At 45.8% G+C, this 23,574-nt stretch overlaps 8 protein-coding genes across 8 annotated transcripts; 5 read left to right on the forward strand and 3 right to left on the reverse strand.

The window, feature by feature from the left end:
* Window positions 1-50: 50 nt before the first annotated feature.
* GLAREA_12340 (uncharacterized protein) lies at window positions 51-811 on the forward strand (the record flags this gene model as incomplete). Its single annotated transcript, XM_008083122.1, has 2 exons — window positions 51-182; window positions 233-811. 2 exons carry the CDS (start codon window positions 51-53, stop codon window positions 809-811), a joined length of 711 nt encoding a protein of 236 aa, XP_008081313.1.
* Window positions 812-1,137: 326 nt separating this feature from the next.
* GLAREA_12341 (uncharacterized protein) lies at window positions 1,138-1,497 on the reverse strand (the record flags this gene model as incomplete). Its single annotated transcript, XM_008083123.1, has 3 exons — window positions 1,138-1,259; window positions 1,310-1,437; window positions 1,490-1,497. 3 exons carry the CDS (start codon window positions 1,495-1,497, stop codon window positions 1,138-1,140), a joined length of 258 nt encoding a protein of 85 aa, XP_008081314.1.
* Window positions 1,498-1,840: 343 nt separating this feature from the next.
* GLAREA_12342 (uncharacterized protein) lies at window positions 1,841-4,475 on the forward strand (the record flags this gene model as incomplete). The annotated part of the gene is made up of 8 exons (XM_008083124.1): window positions 1,841-2,205; window positions 2,375-2,465; window positions 2,514-2,540; window positions 2,593-2,723; window positions 2,769-2,972; window positions 3,028-3,379; window positions 3,430-4,303; window positions 4,357-4,475. 8 exons carry the CDS (start codon window positions 1,841-1,843, stop codon window positions 4,473-4,475), a joined length of 2,163 nt encoding a protein of 720 aa, XP_008081315.1.
* Window positions 4,476-5,666: 1,191 nt separating this feature from the next.
* GLAREA_12343 (uncharacterized protein) lies at window positions 5,667-7,097 on the forward strand (the record flags this gene model as incomplete). The annotated part of the gene is made up of 1 exon (XM_008083125.1): window positions 5,667-7,097. One exon carries the CDS (start codon window positions 5,667-5,669, stop codon window positions 7,095-7,097), a length of 1,431 nt encoding a protein of 476 aa, XP_008081316.1.
* A 1,751-nt stretch (window positions 7,098-8,848) lies between these two features.
* On the forward strand, window positions 8,849-12,447 carry GLAREA_12344 (uncharacterized protein; the record flags this gene model as incomplete). The annotated part of the gene is made up of 7 exons (XM_008083126.1): window positions 8,849-9,091; window positions 9,369-9,644; window positions 9,692-9,822; window positions 9,901-10,009; window positions 10,061-10,583; window positions 10,632-11,832; window positions 11,955-12,447. The coding sequence occupies 7 exons, from the start codon at window positions 8,849-8,851 to the stop codon at window positions 12,445-12,447; spliced, it is 2,976 nt and encodes a 991-aa protein (XP_008081317.1).
* Window positions 12,448-13,073: 626 nt separating this feature from the next.
* On the forward strand, window positions 13,074-13,904 carry GLAREA_12345 (uncharacterized protein; the record flags this gene model as incomplete). Its single annotated transcript, XM_008083127.1, has 1 exon — window positions 13,074-13,904. The coding sequence occupies one exon, from the start codon at window positions 13,074-13,076 to the stop codon at window positions 13,902-13,904; it is 831 nt and encodes a 276-aa protein (XP_008081318.1).
* Window positions 13,905-16,076: 2,172 nt separating this feature from the next.
* Window positions 16,077-19,157, reverse strand: GLAREA_12346 (Pectin lyase-like protein; the record flags this gene model as incomplete). The annotated part of the gene is made up of 8 exons (XM_008083128.1): window positions 16,077-16,303; window positions 16,355-16,641; window positions 16,690-17,731; window positions 18,142-18,191; window positions 18,244-18,343; window positions 18,393-18,720; window positions 18,792-18,934; window positions 18,992-19,157. The coding sequence occupies 8 exons, from the start codon at window positions 19,155-19,157 to the stop codon at window positions 16,077-16,079; spliced, it is 2,343 nt and encodes a 780-aa protein (XP_008081319.1).
* Window positions 19,158-19,866: 709 nt separating this feature from the next.
* Window positions 19,867-21,792, reverse strand: GLAREA_12347 (uncharacterized protein; the record flags this gene model as incomplete). Its single annotated transcript, XM_008083129.1, has 4 exons — window positions 19,867-20,571; window positions 20,622-20,786; window positions 20,839-21,557; window positions 21,606-21,792. 4 exons carry the CDS (start codon window positions 21,790-21,792, stop codon window positions 19,867-19,869), a joined length of 1,776 nt encoding a protein of 591 aa, XP_008081320.1.
* Window positions 21,793-23,574: the final 1,782 nt, after the last annotated feature.

Here is a 23,574-nt window from a genome sequence, read left to right on the forward strand (position 1 = left end):
GCGTGCCAGACTACACATTGAAGTTTCCTACTCGTCGGTCACAGCAGATAATGAATCAAGTTGCGTATAGCAACGAAGTATCAATCCTGTCTGGTATCGCTAAATACGTCGGATTCCCCGCGGCCCCAGCAATGGCTTCTGCCACAGCTGCAGAATTGGAGGAGGATATGGAGAAGATGGGGGTAAAGTCATGATACTCTTATTGAAACAGAACTCAACTAATTGTTATCAGCGGTCAAGGATTGCTCGTGAAGTTCATCATCCAAGTTTACCATATCACGAGTTAGCTGCTCTAAGAACCGCAAGCTCAACAACGCGATTTAGGCCTGCTGAAGAGCAGTACATTAAAGAGACACCGTGGGCAAACCCTCAGCACCCATCCCATGCTCATCTCCTCCAACGACAGGCCTCAGCACAACAGTCTCCTCGGACGAAGAGCCCTTTTCCGCAAGTGCAGGCTCCACAGCGACGCCACTCACACCAGCATGGGGTCCCAATATCTGGCACCTTCTCAAACTCACCCTCAACATTATTACAACACTCAAAAAACTTGGCCATCTCAGGTGGCCGAATCTCCCCTCATAACCCCCTTGGGACTACAGCTCATGCGATTGCGCCTTCCCCGCTAGGTAGTCGGCAGCCATCACTATCACCGGTGGATCCGGACCGCCAGAAGACCATTCCAGTTACTGGCATCAAGTCAAATGGCACGCAGCAGCATTCTCCTCCGAACAAGTCTTCAGAGATACCACGAGACTTTCCCCAGGAAATTCGAAGGGAACAGGTTGCTGCAGCGATAAGTGGCTTTTGATGTATTCTCCTCTTATGAATATAATGAAGGAACATATGGCGTGGCGTTTATGGCGGCGGCGCGTCACTCGCGAATTAAGCATGGAGTTTGGCGAATTTGTCATATACATGACGCCTCAAGACATTTTGACAGAGGTAGCTGGTTGACCCACAGCCAAAATGTAGATTATACCTCATCAATTTACAGTCATGAACTAATAGAGTTTCGTAAATCGAATTCCATTTCAACTTCTAATTGAAGATCTTGTCCCAATCTAATGTACACCCTTTCTCCACTGGTTCCTAAAGAACAAACTCCAGGCATTCATTCCTAAATAGCTCCTGCCTTTATCGTACAACTGGGCCGTTTGTTCTTGTGCTCGCTCCGGCTTGTGGCGATTGTTGAACAGCTTCTGGGACCTTTACATCTTCGAATTCGTCTTGGGACACAGCTTTAATAGTAAACGTATCTATAATTGATTAATAAGACAGATTTTGAGCAAGGAAAGAATGACCTTACAGACGCCCATACAGAATGCGAGCAGTCCTAGCCCTGTCAAGCTGTTTTTGACGAGGTAAGGTCGTCTGGCTCGGAGCAGAGCCGCGGATTGCTTGTAATTCTTGTCATAGTACGACGACCTTGGTATCCTGCCAAAGTAATCAGATAAGTGGGATGAACAATATGCAAGGAATTACTTACACTGCCATTGTGTCTGGGTGGTCACATCGTATGAGGGAGCTGACACTATTCGAACTTTCGATGTGGATAATGCACGTCTTAAAAGTGGGGCTTAAGCTAAACCCAAAGCGTCCTGTGCCTCGCGCATTTCGAGATGATGCTCAGGGCGCGTCTCCCAGAACCAGCGACTACGAATACTACGAATACCACAAATACAAACCGGCCTTGAATCACCTTTCTATGACATCTTCCACGGCATTCCCAGGATGAGCGACCGGACTCGTTGCTCAGTTCTAACCTTTCGATCACGTACATTTAGTGAAGCCTAAAACTATCAATCCTTTGTAAACGTCTGCAGCTAGCATATTCATCATGGCAGCTCCAATGTCCGTCGACCAGCAGATCAAGCTTTTGGAGGAAGCGCGAAGGGTCGTACTGAATGATCCGAACTATTATCAGCAGATTATCCAGGGTATCCTCCCACTCATCGATCCACGCGGGAAAGGAGAACCTCAAAGGGATACAGCTTCCAAGGTCGAACTACAACGTTGGGGGGCCGAATTTTTGGCAGAGACTTTTGCGAGTCCTGCCATACCACCACAGCAGAAGGAGACTTTATGTTTGACTGTGCTTGAGGCACTAAGATCTATGCTTGATGACCCAAATCAGGACAATGCAGTCGTGAAAAGTGTTGTACAGACTGCTGCGAGCATATACCCCTTGGTCTTCAGATGGATGTAAGTACTTCTTATGCTATGACTTAGGATTATTCTCTGTTCTGCCCATGCCCACAGACCCCACGAACGCTGTCTAACCTACAATTGTGATACTGTTGAGAATCACTTGGACATTCACGCGAATCGAGATCAGACCCAGCTTCTTTTGTCTAACTTTGTTGTGATTTAGTATCAACAATTCTTATGATAACCAGTCTTGGGAAAGGATTCAAGCAATCAAAACCAGAATACTACAGATATGGGACACCGCCGCCCCAGGTGTAAGAATATGTTGCATCAAATTTGCCCAGCGGGTTGTATTATGCCAGACAGTAGGCCCGGAGGCGAACGCAATGGTAGGGACATACATTGATCACATTGTTGTTGGGCACGTACTAATAGCAATAGCGAGGTGATCCTATGGAAGTCTCCCTCGGCATGGTGCCTCCAAACCATTCTTCGCTCATCCCTCGAAATCTAGAGGCAGAAGCTTCCGGCCTGTTGGACAGGATGCTTGGGATCTTCCAAGAAAGCATCAGGTCAGTTGCATGTACATTTCGTTCTCAGTATGCTAACCCTCTCAGTGATGCTGTTTTAGTCGATGCTACTCTTAATTCGCTTGCCATTTTGATTCGTGCTCGCCCGCAAGTTGGTAATAGAATTATAAACGTTATATTGAATTTTAATCCCTTGAAACAAGCCAACTCGCCCATGACACCAAAATCCCGTGTCCAAATCAAATCCATGGAGAAAACTACTCGGCTGTTACTTGTGAATATCAATAAGCGGTATGGCAAAACGATATGTACCCAAGTATAGATCAGGAAATGCTGATATTGGCAGTGATCCCCAAAACCCACTCGCTGGTCGTATCCAGCAGTATGTCGAGAGAATGATGCGGTCTCGCAACGAAATCTTTGACGAAGCAACACGAAAGCGTGGTCCGCCAGAGCCAACTGATGGGCTAGATGCCGCAAAAAGACAGAAGCTGGCACAGATGCCTGTTCCAGTCCCGAGATTCAATGTCCCGCCTTTGACACCAGGACCACATACAATCGCGGAACTCTTCACAATATCTGCAGAGAAAGGGCTGGAAAGTTTCGATGTGTCCATACTGCCCGAACACATTGTGGTTCAAATAGGCATCACCATTTTACAAAAGCTCAATGCCGATATCCTTAATCAAGCTATTGAGGTAAGAAAGGCAGACCATAAAGTGGAAACTGTACTAACGTCGGTTCCAAGGGCGTCCGAAAACGATATACGTCAATGCAAGCATTGCAACCCCAGCAGCTGAACCCTTCAACGTTTCCACTCGGCGTTGAAGAAGACGACGATGATTATGACCCGGATTTTGATAATGCCGAAGATACTGAGCAGATCCTGAACAAACTCGACAGCGCTCCACCACCCGTGATTGAAGAAGAGATGGCAGTCAAAGCTCCTGATATAGCTCCAGTAAATTATACCCTTCCACCACCACCAGTCATGACTTTAGAGGAAGTGGAGCAGGTCGGCCAAGGAACAGTCGGACGAGTATTTGGGGTCATGAATACGCTAGAAGAGCCGGGCAAAAAGACGAAAGCTGGTCTAAATCGACTTGCGGCCAGTAGCTGCGATCGTGACGACTGGATCACAATAATCACGAGGCTTGCCACTCGTTCAGTGGCCGGATTAGAGGAAACAGATACGGTCAAGACCGAGCCAGATGCAGTAACCCCCTTCTCCCTTAGCAACACTATCAGAAACTCGCTCTACTTATATATTTTGGAGGATTTTCGAAAACGAATTGATATTGCAGTTGCTTGGCTTTGTGAGGAATGGTACAATGATAAAGTCCAAATGAAAGCTGGCGAGGAGTCGGTTTTACATTATGAGAAGTGGGTCGTCAAATTGCTGGACGGCATAATCCCCTACTTGGATACGCGGGACAAGGTGCTTACTAGATTCTTGAGCGAGATCCCCGGCCTGAGTTTAGAAGTGCTTAACAAGGTGAAAGAGCTGTGTAAAGATCCAGCTATGGTCAACCTAGCACTTACTAGCTTGCTTTACTTGGTGCTGATGAGGCCTCCGGTCAGAGAGATTGCTCTAGATGCGGTAGAGGATATCTGGAATACCTGTAAGCATTTTTCGAAACGTCTGTAGGGTTGTGCATTTACTGACCACGTCTAGACGAGGATGCAAAACCCATCGCAGCCAAATATCTAACGAAATGGCGTCCCGGGTTTGCGGATCGACTGAAGGATAAAGAAGAAGAAAAACCCGCTACTCCGCAAGGTATTACAACATAACGTGGATTTGTACTCTAGTATAGTGCCATAAACAATCAACATCACTGGGCGGCGTTATATGGGTTGTATACCAAGGGTGGCGTCGTTAATTATGGCGGCAAAAGCAGCACTTATGACAAGAGAGTGCATTGTTGTATGCTATGTAAACTTGGACTTGGTAATACCGGTGCATATTTGGACATCTAAAGTTGGTCTTTTAGCGTTGTAGCATTAGAGATAGTTGAAATACGACTGTCCAGTGACATGAACCTCGATTTCTAACGATGTTTGCCTACCTAGGTGGGTTAGTATGCTACGATATTGCAACCCTTTCCCGTAATTCTAAACGCCCTTCAACGACGAAACTTTATGTACGAGTTGACGGACTAGCCGCCTGTCAAAGAATCAACCAACCATTGCCAGTATCTACTGTTGAGCGGCTCCTCGATTAGCGAGAATCCCATCGGTGTACTGTGTTACTCGACCCCTCAAGGGCTATTCTGAGACGCATTATCTGCAGTGGAGAGCCGCTGCGCTTCGCCCAGGAATTGTTGCACTGCCAAATGTGTTTCATCATGACGCAGTACGGCATCCCACAGCAATTAACTCCCGCAGTCCAATTGTACTTCGAAGTACTCCGTACAATATTGGGTCTGGTCTAATGCAGGGGCAGCGAGATCGCATTTGCTCTAGCCTCTGGGCCCTCCCTGCATTCTGAATAAGACCCGTCCAGGGTCCGGGTCCTCACTATCGAATGCCAAGTGCTGGAAAATAAGGCTGGCAACGACACCATCGACGAGACAAGGAGAGTCAATGCAAATTCATTGGTTTTGACCAGACCAACTCCACAACCACCTACTTCCACTTTAAGTTCCAAAACACTTCTATTCAGACAAACCAGAAGGACATTTTTTGCAGCATCACTTTATACACGCGACAGTTCCTGTACCAACACCACACGCCGGAAGTACTTGCTTTACATCAAAACATCCAGTATTCCAACTTCACCGACTTCCCATATATGCAACGAATTTCGAGTCGCAGAGGGGAAAGGCTCACCGCGTTGGCATGGATATGAGCGATGAGTGTTCGAGGACCACATCCTAAATCGGATTCATCGTTACTCCAAATTCACATTCATAAGGATTCTTCTAGTGAGTTCCGCTGACTCGGGATTGTTCTCATCCGGCAGACAACGTTCACAGTCACGCAATGCCTTCACCGTCATATCTACCATCGCGAGAGCGAGGTTCAAATATCGCGGTACCAGTGTCGTCTGCTTCAAGTCTGAGGCGGTCCGTCACTCTGAATGCAATAGCTGCGTACATCCCGCAAGACCCGCTTTCAAGAATATCCTGGAAAAGCAAAGACAAGAAAACCTTGACTGACAACGAAAGGGAAGTTCGTTCACGAGAGATAACTACCTCTACGGCCGACGTGCCGCCTCGGGCACTTTCCACTATCGCCCCAAACACCATGCACGCTTCGAGCACCTCCTCATCTCCATCCCGAGAACATAATACCCCTAAGAGTAATACTGCGACCATTCGCTCCGTTGCCGCCGAACCCGCTACCCTCGAGTCTCCTTCGAACGGAGTTGGAAAGCGTACGATAAGTAGAAGCGAGAATTCAGCTATGCCGCATGCCATGAGACCCCCGCCCCTTACGAGCTCGCATTCTGGTCCTCCACTGTCGTGGCAGAATTCAAACTCAATTGGAGTTAGTAAGGGACTGGTACGCACGATATCTACGGAGTATGGGTTGAACACAAAATATAATGGCAACGGCTTACATGTATCGGATGGTCCGATAGGACTTAGTAGTAGCACTACCTCGCCGACATTGTCGTCTGGAAACAGCACTCCGGAATTCAATGCCGCGATTGGGCGCGCCAACGTAGGGAAGTCTGGAAGGGTCATAGAAAAGCTATCGGGGGAAAGAGATATGCTTAGAAGAGATTTAAAACTTGCTCAACTCAACACTGATGAATGCAGGAAGGCAACTCGCATGGCTGAAGAGAGGATGGACGCTCAGGCATCGGAGTATGAGGCAAGGTTACATGAAGCGTCTATTAATAAATCACTCTTGGAGCGCAAGCTAAGGCAGGTAGAGGAGTTAAAAACTCAAATCGACGGAGAAAGAGAAAAAGCGCAGCGGGCTAGACAGATGGGGGAGTACTGGAAAAAGCAGCATGATGACAACGAAGACAGCTGCCGGGAAAAGGTGCAGATGGCGGAGGAGAAGGCGAAACATAAGGAAAGAATGGTCGCCACAATGACGAATCACTGGAAGGACAGAGGTGCTGAAGTCGACAGAACTGTGAGCAGGCTAGGGAAGGAAATCAAGTGCCTTGTTGATGACCGACGTAACGATGATGTACAGATACAAAGGCTCAACAATCTTTGTGAACAACAGAGCGAGCAACTAAAGAAGCTCGCTGGAGAAAAAGCCGCTATTCAGCAGCAGTTCGAAGACTATAAAAAGCTCCAGGAGGAATCTTTAGCAAAGATCAAAGCCGACGCCACTGCTATGGAAACTCATTGCACCGAGGTTACGAAAATGGCTACAGACACGCTTGGAGAGTTAAGATGGACGCTCGCTGTCAAAAGAGATTTAAGAAGCGAACCCCCAGAACAAACTTAGAATTCGACTTCTGCTTGCTGAATTGATCTATTTTTGTCCTGGGCTCCCCTGATAACGGAGACGCTTCGTTCGTGTTGTATAGTCGCATTATCTGGGGGATGGGGGCGGTTAACGACGCTTTGAGGTCATTCTTACTGGCCCTTTCATTGGGGTCAGCAGAATCGATCTTCTACTCTCATGACTAATATTGCATTATGGGGGTGCAAATTGGATAGACGGCACTGGGATTCTTGTTTTATTTCTCGCAGGCGTCCAAGCTTCATCATGGCAAGAATTGGATTTGTGCATTTCAGCATGGGGCCGGAGGAGTTTCTGGCGTATATACCTCCATATTTGCTTCTGTCATTGCGGGTCACTGGCGGGAGATACCTGCTGCTTGTCGACGTGTAAGATTTGGAGTTTATTGTAAGAATACAAGTTCATGGCACTAGTCACAACTAGCTTGTCAGACACCGAATTTTTCAGATTCAATCATGAGCTGAAGAGCTCTCCTTGCCTCACAACATATCGGTCCTTCTGATGGTTCTGATTCTTGGCTTATAGGAGTGGGACTGTTCATGTAGGCAACACCTCGAACAACCTCACCAAGATAATGGAAAGTACAAACTATGTTCCACTTTCTGACTATAGTAACTAGCTGAACACGATTTATTAACTGTCCAAGCATGATTGCTCTCCCATTAAGCTTCAGTAATGTTTGTTTGTCTACGACGGCAGAGCTGTTCCCGTAGGATGAATATCAACTTTTGCTAACTTATTAGGGCTGGGAGGAACCGCAAACTAACGGAAACCTTTCCCATATAGGATAGAACTCGGGATAAGTGTTCAAACGAAAGATGCCCGATTGTCTGACTGCAAAGCTCAATTACATTACGGCCACCCCCTCTAGTTTGGCCCCGCAACGAAAGTTACACAAGTCTAAGGATCAGTGTGCTGTCTGGAATAGTAATGTAGTATTTCCTGTCTTGATTAGCTGGCTGACGTATTTACAGATTCTCCAACCCTCAGCTTTGTCTCTCCTATTCTCTTGAACTCTTAGCTGTGTCCACAGGAACCATAATCTGCCTCGAATGCATCGTACGATCTCCAGAACATTGGAATTTTCTTTTGAGAATAGCATTGAGGAGTCAGTAGCTGAGTTTTTATGGTATAGGCAGATTGCAAGTGGTTGCTGAGGTAAACATCTTCAAGAGTCAGGACGAGATCGAGAGAGGCCTTGTTAAGAAGACGTACAATTAACTTGTATTGTCTAGCAGCGTGGCCGCTGCGTATGGTGCCAAACAAAGTTTTCCATTCTGCGAACAAGAGGAGATACCCCAGTGTGGTCTCCTATTCGTCACCTCGTCGCTGATAGAAACTCGTGCACTGCTCATATTGGAATCAATAAGCATTGTTAATTGTGGCTCGATGCCCTTCTTAACATTGTGCTCTACTCAGAAGACATAACAGTATAGTCTCAACACCTAGCCGCTTACAGACACTACCTACCAGAGGTACCTAAGGTATTCTACGCGACCATTGTCCCCCTCCATCAAATTTAAGTGGGGCAAATCGCACCTTCCTCGTCGCAACTACTCCTCGAACCACACGCTTGAGGTTCACCAACACTTTCCTCCATCCGTTTTGTTTACCAACACCCACAATACACATCCATCAATCGTTACAACAACACCACGCCATATTGGTGTTTCCGCCTTGGATTCACGTTTTCTCCTCAACTCTCAATTCGACTCCAGATTACATGGTCCAACATGTCACAATCTCCACCTGCACAGAGCTCACGATCTCTAAGTCCAAAGAGTTCTCGATCTCTGACCCCGCAGAGTCATACCGCCCCAACAATTGAAGTTGCCGGGACCTCTCAAACTTCCTCTCACCTTCGAAATCGTAATCGCAAGATTATCATTGCATCCGACTGGTGGATACACAATGAAGGAGTCATTGATGTAGAAGCCAGGTTCGAGAAGCTCTGCCATGAGCAAGAACAGCAAGTCGTAAGTGTCCGGGTTTTCGTGTTGTTTGCAAGCAACGTTGCGTTTGATTTATGCCTAGCTCACCTCTTGTGTTTGGATTTCGTCTTGGGGGCGTATTGCATATGCCCTTGTTCATTTTGCCATTAAGGAATTTGACTGTACATAACCTTTGAGAAAGTAGAGATTGATGGATCGGCAATGAAGTGTGTCGAGCCCCTCGATTCGTCTTTGTGTTCTCCAGACAGCCAACAAAACATCCACAGATCAATACGGTCCACCATGGCTAATCTTGTTATAGATCCCTACAGCGAGCTGTCAATGGCGTCCAGGAAAGCAATGCTTCTTACTCAGTTGCCCACCTGTTCACTCAAAAGTCGTCCCGCAGCTTTTCATGCAGGCCCTCCAAGGTCTCATCCGGGAGGAAGAGGAGAAGAACGGTATCTATGGTCAACAAAACCAGAGACAAAATCACACCAGCGAGAGCGATTCTGAAAGCGATTCGGATGATGAACCGAGTATTGATGCAAGTGAATTCTCTGACGAATACGTTGCCGAGAACGGCGATAACAAACCTGTCCGTTCCCTTCTCGATTGTCTTATTCCTAAGCTAATAAGTTGTAGATGGTCAGTTCTAAGATTCAACGCCTTCCAGAATATTTGGAGCGCTACAACCAAGCCACTAATCACGATGACGACACTGCTTCTTTCTCGAAACATCAATACCCGATCGAAATTCTGTCCATGAATGAAAAGTACGTTTGGCGATGTGAGCTCGATCTGAATATTGTATTGCCCAACAAGACTTTGAAACAGTTAATTAGCATCACTAGCTGCGTTATAGTCAAATCGCTCAATGAGAACGTTGTCTACGTCGGCTCTACTTCAGAAGAAAGCATCCATCTAGCAATCTTGAAACTCGATAACTTGGCCAAATACGCTGTAAGTTGAGTACTCTGAATTTAAGTGCCTGCCGATCTAATGCTCCCCCAGCTACCATCTCAATACATCTCGCACAGCTTCTACACCGAGGACACCGGCAATTATGAACTTTCGCTCAAACACTTGTATGATGTGAAGATAGCAAAAAAGCGTATGTTCGAGACGACCCTTATTGATGATCTCGATAAGTTGTACGATATACACAACTCTGAACACAATCTCGAGAAATTCATCACTGTAAGGTGTGCTATTCATAACTCCGAGCAAGGAAGCTTTGCTGCTGTCAAGAATAAAGTCACTATTGTGAACAAGGAACCGAACTTCGGTGAGACACGAATTTGCTGGGAGGGTTTCTCTTGTGCTTCGAAAGAGTCACCTAATTCCTTGAGACATTTCGAGGACATCGAACGTGCTATTGCAGCACTTCAAAGAGGAAACAAAGTACCGCCTACTACAAAAGTTGAACAGGTTGAGTTCGTAGACTCGACTAAAGTCAAGACAATTGAAAATTGGAAAAAGAAAGCACAAAAGGAGGGTGCGCATAGGCTAATTACGCAGCCGATGGCAAACAAAGGTATGTTCACCAAATATATCTCCTTCATCCAGCTTAATTTTTCCTTAGCTCAACGAGAATCTTGGGACATCTGTATGGGATCTGACAAGCCGAACTTCGACAATGTCCCGGGACGAGCTTTCGATCGTCAAACGCCAGTACAACTAGTGTCTGGCCTCAATCGCAGATTGCCCATGGTCCAACCTCAACAACAGCCTCATCAACAACAACAACAACAACAACAACAACGGCCATCTGGTGTGTCGGTACCCATGGGGGCCCCAGCTGGCACAAACCCCACATTTGCACAAAAATTGCGAAACGCAAACGCTCAAAAAGTCTCACTGGAACCTGACCAGTGGCCCACATTAGTTAGCTCCAAGCTTGAGGTCGATGTGAAGCCAAAACAATTGGAGCCCGAGAAATTGGAGCCAAAGCAATTGACAAAGCAACGTCCAGAAACGCCACCAAACTTACTTGACGATGATGTCCCGATGTTGGGTGGCATAGATGCCGAGCTAATGGCATTTACGTCGCCCCCCAGTGGAAATGATAGACTACAGTCATCAAGTGAGATTCAAACCAGGGTTTTTCACCAAACTATGCAGCAGAAAAAGCCGAAGCCAAAAAAGGAGCGCTCTTTATTTGCCAATCGACTAGAACTTCCCGACAATCTACCTTTGTCGAGACCACAGTCTGATCATATTGACCCCTTGCCAGCATTTTCCAAGGAATTAAATAGCAATTTTATGGAGCTCTTGACAGGTGCCAGAGGTTTCAGAGGCGATGTTAAGCTCCAAGCTCGGTTTGGACGAATTCTGCTTCGGGGTATCAAGGGTTTACATATCGCTGAAAAGGAGAACAAGGATTTCTCTAAACCAGAGGGAGATTTACAGCGAATTCTCAACCCAACATATCCTGGGGCTCGTCGGCCTACTACCTCATTTACTAATACCTTAACGACAGTCCCTGCTGATATTGACGGGCTCCTTCAGTTAAAAGAAGACGGCAGATCCCTTTGGAAGAATGATTCAGAATGGCGCATATTCTACACCTTTACATTTATTGAGGCAGCGACACGTTTGCCTTTTGTCATCGAAATCGATGCGGAGAAATTTACAACACGTTCTACATCACAGCAAAGTTTTGGGCAATTAAATGTCCACGGAACGAAACGCGTTTGGGACTTCCAAATATCACTTACGGGTACTAAGGAGGAGGATAGGTATGGAGACCTAGCAACCAAGCTACAGAAAACTCTACACATTCCGTAAGTTTACCCAGGTTATGTGAGGTAATTTACATGACCATACTTCCTGAAAGACATTGACGAAATGGAGTTATTTCGTCAACCTGATCGAAGAAATATCGTGGAGACTAACAATTCTACAGATCGAACCAAGAATCTCCGAAACTATACGCTGAGATTGATAGAGATTTGGAAGAAAAGTATACTTTGCAAGAAATTTACCTTCACAAAGTGAACCTCCATCGAAGTAGTAACAACAGATCTGTTCTTTCGATCTCGGAAGTACTTGCATTTATAACCAATATCTGTTCACCACCCGGCAAGCCTGATGTGCGTATCATCCGCGCGACATACTATAACGGTCCTGGTTCCGGTTTCAACTATAGGTGGTTTACAGCTTCGATTGAAAGCGTCCGGGGCAACGAGTTACTTGTACAGAACAAGAAGTTAGAGCTTGGGGAGGAAGCTGGATGGACTCCAGAAACGTTTGCTGACGTTTTGCCTGATCTTTCTATCCCAGCTTGCCAAATGCTTAAGCAGATGGATCATGTAGGGTACTACAACGAAAATGGTATCCGTCGGTCTCCTCCTCCCACTCAAACTTCACCGCCAAAACCGGTGGAAAGGTACTGGTAGAGAGCGAGTCAAGCCGATGGAAGTTTGAGGCAATAACTTGACAAAGAGGTGTCGGCCGGGGGAGGGGCTTGGATGTCATGTGTATTGTAAGATTATTTGGGGTTCTGGCGTTGAGTTTATTGAGGTTGACACTTTTTGTTGTGTTTTTATTGGCTTTTCATTCGGGTGGGGGAAGGCGAAGGGGATGAGGGATTCTTGTAATTTTATTGATTATGCGTTGCTTTTTGCTGTCTTTAGATCGATGAGCTTAGTGGTTAACAGATCAATTGTTGCGACAGAAGAACCGAGATTTCATCTTACAAATGAAACGGTTCGAGTTGAGCAATTGGTGAAGAGCATGAGTACTGTGACTGTGTCGTGCATACAATGAGGCAAGTTATCGACAGTACCTGAGATATTACGAGAATCCTTTCTGGGATGTATGAAGTGAAGAAAGTGTAGTCTGAGAATTTGATCTATTAACCTTTTTCTATCTTTGATTTTGTTATGTACAAGAAACGCATAAGTCCCCAATTTCAACGCCATGTCATGCCCAGTTATTCAGAGGGGTATCTTTTGTAAATGCCTAGCGCTTAATCCATTTACTCCTTTCCCAGAAAATTGCGATTTTTACAATTTACATCATCATGATCCATATCCCAACGACACAGCCTACCCAGAATTTCATTCCATTCTTCATCCCTCCATCTACTGTCCGCCCCGCTAAATTCGGTGTAGCACTGCTATTTCCTCCAGGCACACCCGTGGCAGCTGGGATCAACGTGATGCCACTTAACACGAATGTGGATTGGAAATCGTTGGTGGTGGTGGATGAGAGGGGCGGACCGGTTGTGGGGACGATAGAGAGGGTGCTGGATTGCGTGGGGAGGACGAATGTTATTGTTGTTATGAGGGTGAGGTTTAGGGAGGGTGAGGGTACGAGGATTGGTGAGGTGGTGGATGTTGTTGGGAGGAGAGTTGGTGATGGGGTGGTGGTTGTGGTATTCAGAATTGGGGAGGGTGGAAGAGATGCCGTTGTCGCAGGGCGAGGAGGTGGAGGTGGAAGCGTGACGTTTCCTTGTATCGGAGGACGGCTGGTTATAGAGCTCGACGTGCTTTGTGTTGATGCCGACGGTTTTGATGGTACAGTCTCGATCTGGAAGAGAGTTGTTGATGGATTGGTGAAGAAATGGGTTGTTAATGTTGGTTTTACTGCGGTAGAGGTGCGTAGGATGGTTGTGTCTGAGTTGGTAAAGGTTTGGATTGTTATGGAGGGGAGGGTGAAAAAGGGGATAGATGAGGTTGTTGATGTGCTTTTGGATGGTACGAGTGAGGTTCGGATTGTTCTTGATAATGGCGGTGTATTGGTCGGAATAGAAACTGGTGAGGGTGTAGGTGGTATAATGACAGGTACCAAAGAAGTGGAAGTTGATGAACTCGAGCTTATCGCCGGTGTATTTGTAGGAGGAACAGGCTGAATTTCTTGAGTTTGTCGAACCGGTCCATCAGAAGCCCCAGGAACCCGTTGCGTGGTCCTCGAACTCGACGTACTCGTCACATTCTGTCGCTGCCCTGTCTCACTTCGAGTAGAATCGACAAGTCCACCAGGCTGCGCAATCTGAATCTCCGCCGCCTTCGAAGGTTCCGGAGATGTAGTACTCGAAGACGTAGTACTCATCCGTACCTGACCCCGTACACTCGTCGTCGTCACACTTCCATTCTGCGAGAAAAGCGAGAATTCCGGCAGTTCTTTCGAGACGCTTTTAACATTCCCTACTTCAAGTTAGACTTCCAAAGTTTCTCCCACACTTATTAATTAGACAACATACCTTGCGCGCCCACAATTCCCAACCACAAAACGATCCATATCCACGCCTCAAAAAAATACATTCCAAAAACTTAACGAGTGTACATGTTCATAGAACCCACGGAAATTCATAGAACGAATCGCTAGAAGATCAGCATTTCCGAGAACAAAACCTTCCAGAAATTCCTTCTCGCAAGGCGATCTTGTATTATATACATCTGGATGTACTGCGTACATAATAACCGCGTCCCCTTCCCGTCTCAGCCACATCCCAACATCCGGCCGTTGGTCGTGAGATAAGCTTTGATTCTTGCAGGGGCGGAAGGCTATTTTCATGGATTTTCGAGCGGGATGATGGAGCCGGATTTAGGATGACGAGGTTGCGCAGTGAGATTTTGACGCTCATTGTGAGATGGATACCAACTTCATGGATTCCTTAGCAGAAGTCGATGATTCTGCTTCTCAACACCAGATCTCTTCCGAATCTCGATAAACAAAATAAATGAACGTGATACCTTACCGCCGACGTTGTCTTCAGCAAGCGCTCACGAAAATGGCCTTGTTTTATGTACTCTACATTTCGGGTTGTGTAGACGCTGGCGATGTTTCGTGACGTTGCGGCCAGACGTTGGCGGATGGAGGGCGGAGACCCGGATGCAGGCCTGTGATTCGCTTGTTGGTTGATTTTTTGTGGAGCCGGTAAGCCTCAATGGGGTGGAAGGGATGATTCCTGGATTATGAATTTACGTATAGATTGTGAGATTTTATGATATTGTGGGTTGGCAAGAGTTATGCGTGGATTTTGTTATGAGTGTTGGATATGCCGAGCGGTTTGCTGCTTAGATGCCAACCTCGCGGGGGACAAAATAAGTGGTAGTCGAAACATAACATTTCTTCCATTACGTTGACGCAATATCGTTATTTAGTGGATTAACCTGAAACATTATCACATATTTAGTGGATTAACCTGGAACAATATCACATATTCCGTCAATTGTTTCGAGTAAATGATATTTCTTAAGCTTTACTCGAAGTCGACACATTTAGTCTAAGATTAGTGGATAGGTGACTGACTGTGTTGTCATCAAGTTTGTAGTCCGTGGAATTGCTGGTATCAGGAGGATATCCCGAGCCAGCTGCATAACTTGTACTGGCTGAAATGTATTGTCTGCGGTGGTAATGGTACCACTTCGTCGGTATCTATAGTCTGGCTTTAGTAGGTAGGGGATAAATGTCTCTCGGTAGACAACATAAGTAGTAGCCGAAGCACGATTTACTTAGAGTAGTTAAGGCAATTAAGATTTTTCGTCAACTATTTTGAGTAAATATAATCTTCTTTAATTCTATTTAAGATAAAGTTCAAGTTTAAGCTAGCAGTATAGTAAGGTGGTTTTACCATTTATCTTGTCCATTACGAGGTTGGAAGAGTTACGTGTAGATTCTGTTATGAATGTTAGATATACTAAGCGGTTTGCTACCAAGCTAGCAACTAACATCAATAAGTGTAGATCTATGATTGTGCACGCCTCACGAGGACCAAACAATAGAAGTATAAATATAGAGTGGAGTGGAATATAATTCTCGCGTTCAGATATACCTTTCCTAAAAGTAATCGCATACAACTCCCCCAATCGCGCACCGCGCCACAATCCCGTTTGAAAAAATGAATACATTCACTTAGCATTCAGCATCCCCAACGAATCAGCTCAAGACCAAGCTCAGAGCCTTCTACTCCACTCACGCCTTCAAATATCCCAAGACTATAATACCCATTGAGTCTAATATCTCTAATTTTCGGTATTCCTTATCCAGAAGATCCTGATCGCAGTATTCCACGAAAACATTATGTGCTGAACATGATAATCGTCTCAGCATAGCCATTAGTATTGTCTTCTTGTTTGGCGATGCTGTTACCCTGGAACTCGATCATGCTAACCACACCGACGGTGTTGAGAGCGTAGACGTAGACGCTGCTACCGCTGGTAGGTGTGGGACCGCCAGTGTCGATTCCGAAGATCTGCGTCTGGCAGTTTGCGGAGTAGACGCCGTTGCCGGAGTGTTCAGTGCATTCTGAGGGATTCTTAGTATGACGCTTTGATTGAGACGAGGTTGGGAACTTACTAGTACGGTAGTTGTTGAAGAATTGGTAGAATCCAGCTCCGTAGATCATGATGTTCTTCGAGTTCACGATACGAGCACCCCATGCCTCATTGCAAGTGACATCTTTGTCTTTGCAGTAGACGCCGAAGTCTGGATCGTTTTGCTCGGCGATGGTGGTGAATGGAGTAGGTGCGAAGGAAACGGGTTGGTAGTATGGAGATTCGGTTTGGATGAATCCCATGAAGATGTTTTGGGTGTTGGTGAGTTGGTATTGGTAGAACACGTGATGTTCCACAGATGTTCCGATCCTGTGATATGTCAGATGAAGTGAAAATTGTGATGATAGGACAACTTACAGCCAGATGTTTCCAACAGTACTCGAAATTGAGAGGCCACGTCCAGAGTAAACCGTGATCTGGCGGTTCTTAACCTCCTCGATATCATGATCCGCAGACCACAACCAGACATTTTCCATATAGAGGCCACTGGCCGAGGGCGTGATTTCCATGCTTTGAAATGCAGCAATGCATTTCTGCTGTGGTTGAGGAGCATCAACAGGACAGTCTGTGATCGAAAGCTGGCTCCCCGCAAACCCCCCAATACGAGTGTGAACATCCCACATGCCAGATGGAGCATTAGGAGGAGATGAGAGATTCCATTGAATAAGAATCGCGCCAGCACATGGGCCTTGTGATGAGATAACCATATCAGACCATTCGACATGTCCGCTCTCCCCAGCTGCACCGACTTGAACGACAGGAACTGGGGCCTGCATATTTTGGAAGAAGGCACCTGAAGCCAAGATGACAGGATATGCTTCTCCGACGATCTTTGCCCCAGCTGGGATCTTGATGGTCTTTGTGACTTTGTACATACCATTATCAAAGAACACAATCTTTCCGGCTGCTGTGGCTGAATCGATGACCGATTGAAGAACAGCAGAGTCATCGGTAACTGCATCACCTTTGGCGCCAGCATCACGGACACTAACGAATTGGAGGGTTGGCACTGTATCATACTGAGGTTTGGATCGTGTGTAATAATTTCCAGCGCCATGAAGAAGCGAGCCTGGTCGATTATAAGGACGTGTAGGATTTGGCAAGATAGCAGGTCCCTTGCTATCATAAGCATGACCAGATACAAAACTGGTGATCAGTTGGTTTCCATCAAGTTGAGCAGTAGGCTGTTGGACGGCAACTGCGACGTTGGTGAGAAGAACATTCTCAAGAACCAGACTTCCTCCGGTTTTGGGGGATGAATCGGCGGTACGAGCGTGCTTAAATGCGATGGGAGTATTCGAAATATGGCTGTCTATGACGACAACAGATCCTACTGCTTGGTTTTGAGATCCTCCGGTCGATAAATCTAGACCTATTCCACAATTGTTGATGGAGAGGCCTTTTTTTTGTTAGTATTTATTATAGTTTATCCCCTCAGCTGCAATGGAAATATCACCACGTGACCGCCAAATTAAACGGACCAGACATTTCACCTACCTCACAGAGGACAAAATAAGTGGCAGTCGAACTAGAATAGTTCTTCGAATAAGTTGACGGAATATCGTAATTTAGTGGATTAACTTAGAACATTATAACTATTTCGTTAACTATTGTAAGTAAATATAAATTTCTAAGGTCCATTCGGAGTAGACTTGTATTTAGTCTCAGATTTGCGGGTAGGTGAGTGCGACTTATTTTGTCCTCTGCGAGCCTACAATGAAAATCCTCATTTCATTGGTTCGTTTAGCCGTGCACGGAGGTGATATTTCCACCGCAGCTGAGGGGATAGTATTATTCTTTCTCACTTACCCATGTATGTCCAACTCCAGTCCCAGATTTGAAAGATCGCAGTTTGTGAACTAGCTTTTGTCAGAATAAAGTATTGGTGAGAGAAGGTATGGTACTACTCACTTGAAGAATGTCAAATTTCGGGTAGTGAATTGCTGAGAACCGACAGTCATACCGGTTTTACCGCCATAGAAGACGAGGTCAGTCATGAAGCCACCAGATCCTACACAAGATTAGCTTTTTTGCTGAAGGTTTAAGATTATACAACATACCGTTCTCGATAAACACGCCGGTATGCTGGCTGGCAGCACCTTCAGCCATTTTGAATACAACATTTTGTAAACTAGTGGCTTGAGCGGTCGGCCAGTGCAACCCAGTAGCACCCTGGTTTGCTGGAATGCTAGTGGTGTCGATAATAAGGTTTCGAACTTGTCGGTAGAAGACGTTGGTCGAGCCATAGTCTTGAACCTCCGAGTCATAAGGATCGGCATCAACAAGAGCAGCTCCCTTAAAATTAGGTGAAGCCTTAATAACAGCGAGGTTACTTGGGTCTCCGTGAAGATTTGTCATGTAGTATGGGATGATTGGGGAGGATATGATCTAACGTCGAACATGTGAGATTAGTATCGAATTTTCGCGAGCTAGAGGATCTTCGACGACGATAGACTTACATAGGTACCAGCAGGGAAATAGACAATCGCAGGACTGGTGGTGCTAGAGGCACATCCACCATTGTTAGCAGGACCTGCAACACAGCGTGCACCTTGTCGAATAGCCGCATTAATAGCTACAGTATCATCGGTAACGCCATCACCTAAAGAAGAAAGGTTAGTGATCGGACTCCGAATCATTGCAAGTGTAAATGACATACCTTTAGCACCGAATCTCTTGACGTTTATGAACACATTGTATCCTGCTCCACCAGGATTGAAAGGAGCGAGACCCTGATGCTTGATCCGCTCCAGAAAGTATCCTTGGCCAAGAACGACCTGCGAGGCTAAGCAGATGCAGGCGACGGCCCGCTGAAGGAACTTCATGATATGAAGTAAGATGTATACAGTACTGTAGTGATGGTTTAGATCGCCAGTGATAACAAGGTAGGATGCTACTGTTGAAGGCGAGGGATGAGATCTGCCTCGTGGTCGTATAAAGTTTGGATTGGGGGAAAGAAGAAAGAAGAACGAAAGAGTGCCGGTTTATATAGAAAGCAGACAATAGAAAAGATCATGAATAAATACTCACTATAGTGATTCGCCCATGATGGAATCATATTCACCTGGAATAGAATGAAAATAGCATTTTGGTATGACAAATTCGGGCAAAATCTCAAGCACACCTAGTTTGACGCCACGATGGTGAACCTAGCCCCTGCAAATATATCAGGAGATCAAGATTCAGATCACATTCCCCGAGCGCGTTGGACAGTGGTTTGTGAATCCCATGGTCTATCCGCCATCTTTCAAATATGCATATTTGCCCACGGGCCTTTCCTGGAGTTTTGCTCTCGCGGTGGACAAAATAAGTGGCTGTCGAAACACAATATTTCTTCGATTAAGTTGACGAAATATCGTATATTTAGTGGATTGATTTAGAACAATGTAGTATATTCTGTCAATTGTTTTAAGTAAATAATACCTTTTAAGCTCTGTTCGAAGTCGTTATTTAATCTAAAGATTAGTGGGCAGGTGACTGACACTTGCTTTGTCCTCCGCGAGCTAGTGAAGCCTACGAATCTTCTCCCATCATCTAAACGTGAGGCATGCCGTCCACAGGAGGTAGCGGAATTGTTCCGGGAACCTCTATCACGGACCAACATTCATTGTCTTCGGTGGTGAAATCGTCGGACTCCTTCAGGTATCTTCCGAACTGCTCAACCCCACCCGCTTTTAAGCCCGAGTGTCCTGCGTATGAGAACCATTGTTCAAGTGAACTTGTGTCCGTGAGCATACCCTCAACAATTGTGGCGTTCCACGAGTATTGACTTATGGCGCTTTGTCTTGTACGCAGACTTTCTGGTCCAGTTCTTGTACCCGTAAGGTACAATAAAATGTTGACACCTGTTGTAATCAGACTTCTGTCAACAAGAGCGAGTACTGAAGACAAAGTAGCCTTAGTTTCTGCAATTATGTAAGAGCTGTAGAGATTGAGCGGGTACTTGTATGTCGTCTGAATGCCAGATATCGAATCATAATTTGTGCCAGTGGTGACCATGGCCAGAGATTGGTTGAAGGCTAGATCGGTCATATTCTGGATGTTGCTGAAAGACAGGTTCTGTGACCATGTGGCATTCCGAAGACCAGATGAAGTACGAATCGTCGAAGATATGGTAAGCTGACGATGGGCTGCCAGCGAGAAATAGAAAGAGCTGTTTTTAGTTGCATTATTTGCTTCCACTGTCGACACAAAAGGTCTGTAATTAAAAGAGGTATGGCCGATCTTACTTAGTATTTTCTGCTAGAGTCAGCAATGGAATTGACCATCACCCAATCAGAATTTCATACCGAGCCAGTCGTCACATTGCTATGCTCATCAAGCCACACATATACAGCTCCAGTCACCCACCAATTCGAACCAACAGTGCCGATGCTTCCATTTATAGAGGAATCGAAGCCTACGACCTTGATTTGAAAGTTGTGTGCTTGACCGTCGCATAGAAGTGGTAGCCACTAAAATCAGGTCAGAGCCTCCTCATATGGCAGAAGAGGCAGAAAAACTTACGGGAGAAATATCTATGTCAAAGGGCTGCAAGTCATATGAATCAATACCAGCAATAGGTCGCCAAAGCCCGGGATCGACACCGCCTGTGAACAAAAGAGGAAATGGCCAGGAAACACCCGCGAGCTTTCCGTCTATCAAGAGTTGTACCTCTCGAAAAGGACTGTAACCAAACAACCATCCAGGATTCTCTGGAAATGTGTACAAATATTCAGATGGAACATTTGTGAACCAAAACTCTTCTTGGCCATTTCCTGAGGCGAGTATCGACACAGTTGCGGTCTTGATGTTTCGAGGCAGTTTGATCGAGACCGTGCCATTGCCGTCCGGGAGAGACATTACAGATGATGTATTTTGTGAAGAGGCTTTCGTAGAGATGGGGAATATACTACTCGGAGGACTGAGTGCTGACTTATACATGTCGTTGTAGTAAAGAGCTTCGAGAGTCACGTTAAAAGCTCCAGTATACAGCTCCGAGAAAACGTTACTTAGATCGAATATAAGCTTCTGCTCTTTCCGGAGAAGCGTATCAAATACTGTCATATCCTTCTGGTATGAGTAAAAGATTTCGTAGCCACCAGGCATAGCTGTTGAGGTTCGCCAGACCTCAACATCTCCAAGGAAGAGAAGGGCGAGACGGTCATATTGGCGACCACTCGAAGTCACTGAGAGATTAAATATCGTTGTTGTGAAGGAGCAATTTATCGGTGGGTTGTAGAAGCCTCCAATAAATTAGCATCATTATTTCTTGCTTTTGGAGAATAACTCACCAACATATGGAGCCCCGTAACTATTTGCAAAAACATGTTTTACAATTGTTTGCTTGCAACTTGCACCGTCGAAGGATTTCCTCGGCGGGACTTGAGCTTGAATCACTTCCAATGCTGAAGCGTAAACTACTTCGCTAAATACCGTGGCCAGCACTAAAACGCGTTTCAAACTCTTTAGTACCTGCATCTCTGCGTTGCAGTTTCTTGGCGAAGCTTGATCAGACGGTAGCTATGGTTTAACAGCCAAGCAGCAAAGCAAGGCTCGGGATATACAGACTCCATCTTGTATACCCTTTCACCCACTCTTATAGACCAGCAACGTCTCCTATAGAGTGGGTAAATTAATATCGATGGCGCCGAGTCATGCTATCAGTCTGCAATTCAACCTGATTCCCTGAAATATCTTGAAATGCGGATAAACGAATTAGGAAGGCATGTCAATCCTTCTCCTGTTAGGGATGAGAAAACCATCGTGTTTGAATTGTGGGATCGTGTTCAGTTGAGATCTTTCAGCGAAAATTAAGCAACAAGTACCAAATGATAAAGGCGTCGACTCCCGTCGTCAAGATAAGTACTGGTAACCTTAAAAGGAAAGATTAGATTAGATCATGTGATATTTACTTGGATCGTTTGGGACATTTCGATAGAGCAGCATGCCTATTTTGGCCTGGAAGCGACGCCGCCTTCTCATTAACCGAGCTCAACTGTTGTTGACGAACAGAGAAGGGGAAAGACATCTTTCGTTTGCAAATCACCGAAATGTTCAACGTTCTCCAATGGCACGCGAATGGTTACAGCTATATCAGCTCGATTGACAGCTTCAAGCGAATGGAAATTAGAACGCAGGAATAGTCTTCCAATGCAGAAAAAGAGTCCTGTACTACCGGCCTTTCATCTTCCTAACCATCAACTCCATAGTTTGCTCCTATGAGTCGCTAGGACTGGCTAGAAGGACAGCCTGAGTGACAAGTCAGGCCAGTCAAGGACTCTTCTCCCCTCCTGTTAGTTTTTGTCACATTGATTGTTGCACCTTCCGCTTTCGGTCGTTCGCTTCATTTGTTGCAGTTCGCTTTTCTTATCGAGTCAGAGGCCTGATTGTTTCCTGATCTGCAGTCCCGCTCAATAACTTGAGGATATCGCTTGTCCGCAATGCGTACGCGTGCGTACTTCATCCTTCTACCTTGACCGGACCTTACTTCTGACCCAGTGGCCGTGCTATACTATTAGGGAGGCCAGCGATCAAAATTTCAAATACTCTATCTTGTAGGGGACTTCCAGAACCCCGAGACGATTCTCCTGTCGCAGGCTACACATGGTTGCATCCACCGTAGCTTGTGCATACTACTCAAAAATAATCAATGATCAATGAACGATTCTGAGTACGACCATGATAACCGCAGAAGTTTTCCGCCATATCTGCAACAACAGTGTCCTTGCAGAGGTTCGAGGTTCTAGCGAGAAAACTCAAGATCCTGGCCTCCGCCTCAATATCCCAATTTTGCACGTTTGACGTCCTGACAAGGCCACTTGATTCGACGATTAGACACCTCAAGTCGGTGAGAACAAAAGATTGTTTCGACTAATGAGAAGCCTCAATTCGACTTCTACCCAAACAAATTATCAATGCCAATTAGCGCTCCACTAAGAACTTGAATGTCGCGGAATATCATGTCTCTTAGTTGCATATCAGAAGTATCTCATCTGCTCGACCTATTGTTGCAGAGCAACGCGCCGATTTTCTCTCGCAGTCTTCCAAAGACAAGGCAATTCGCAAGTGCGCGTTGGCGTCTTTGTTGGAAGCTCGTAAACATCCCCGCTCACTGCGGCGCTTGAGTCATCGGGCGAGAAGAGATACATGCATAACGTATTTCAAGGTTATGAGCTTCCATGCGGCGAAGGCAGCCACGAACAGAAGCGGCATCAAACAATGCTTGTTCGCAAGTGTCACTTCCAATTACGCAAGCCATGA

The sequence above is a fragment of the Glarea lozoyensis genome (genome assembly GCF_000409485.1).
Source record: "Glarea lozoyensis ATCC 20868 chromosome Unknown GLAREA18, whole genome shotgun sequence".
Classification (NCBI taxonomy): Eukaryota; Fungi; Ascomycota; class Leotiomycetes; order Helotiales; family Helotiaceae; genus Glarea; species Glarea lozoyensis.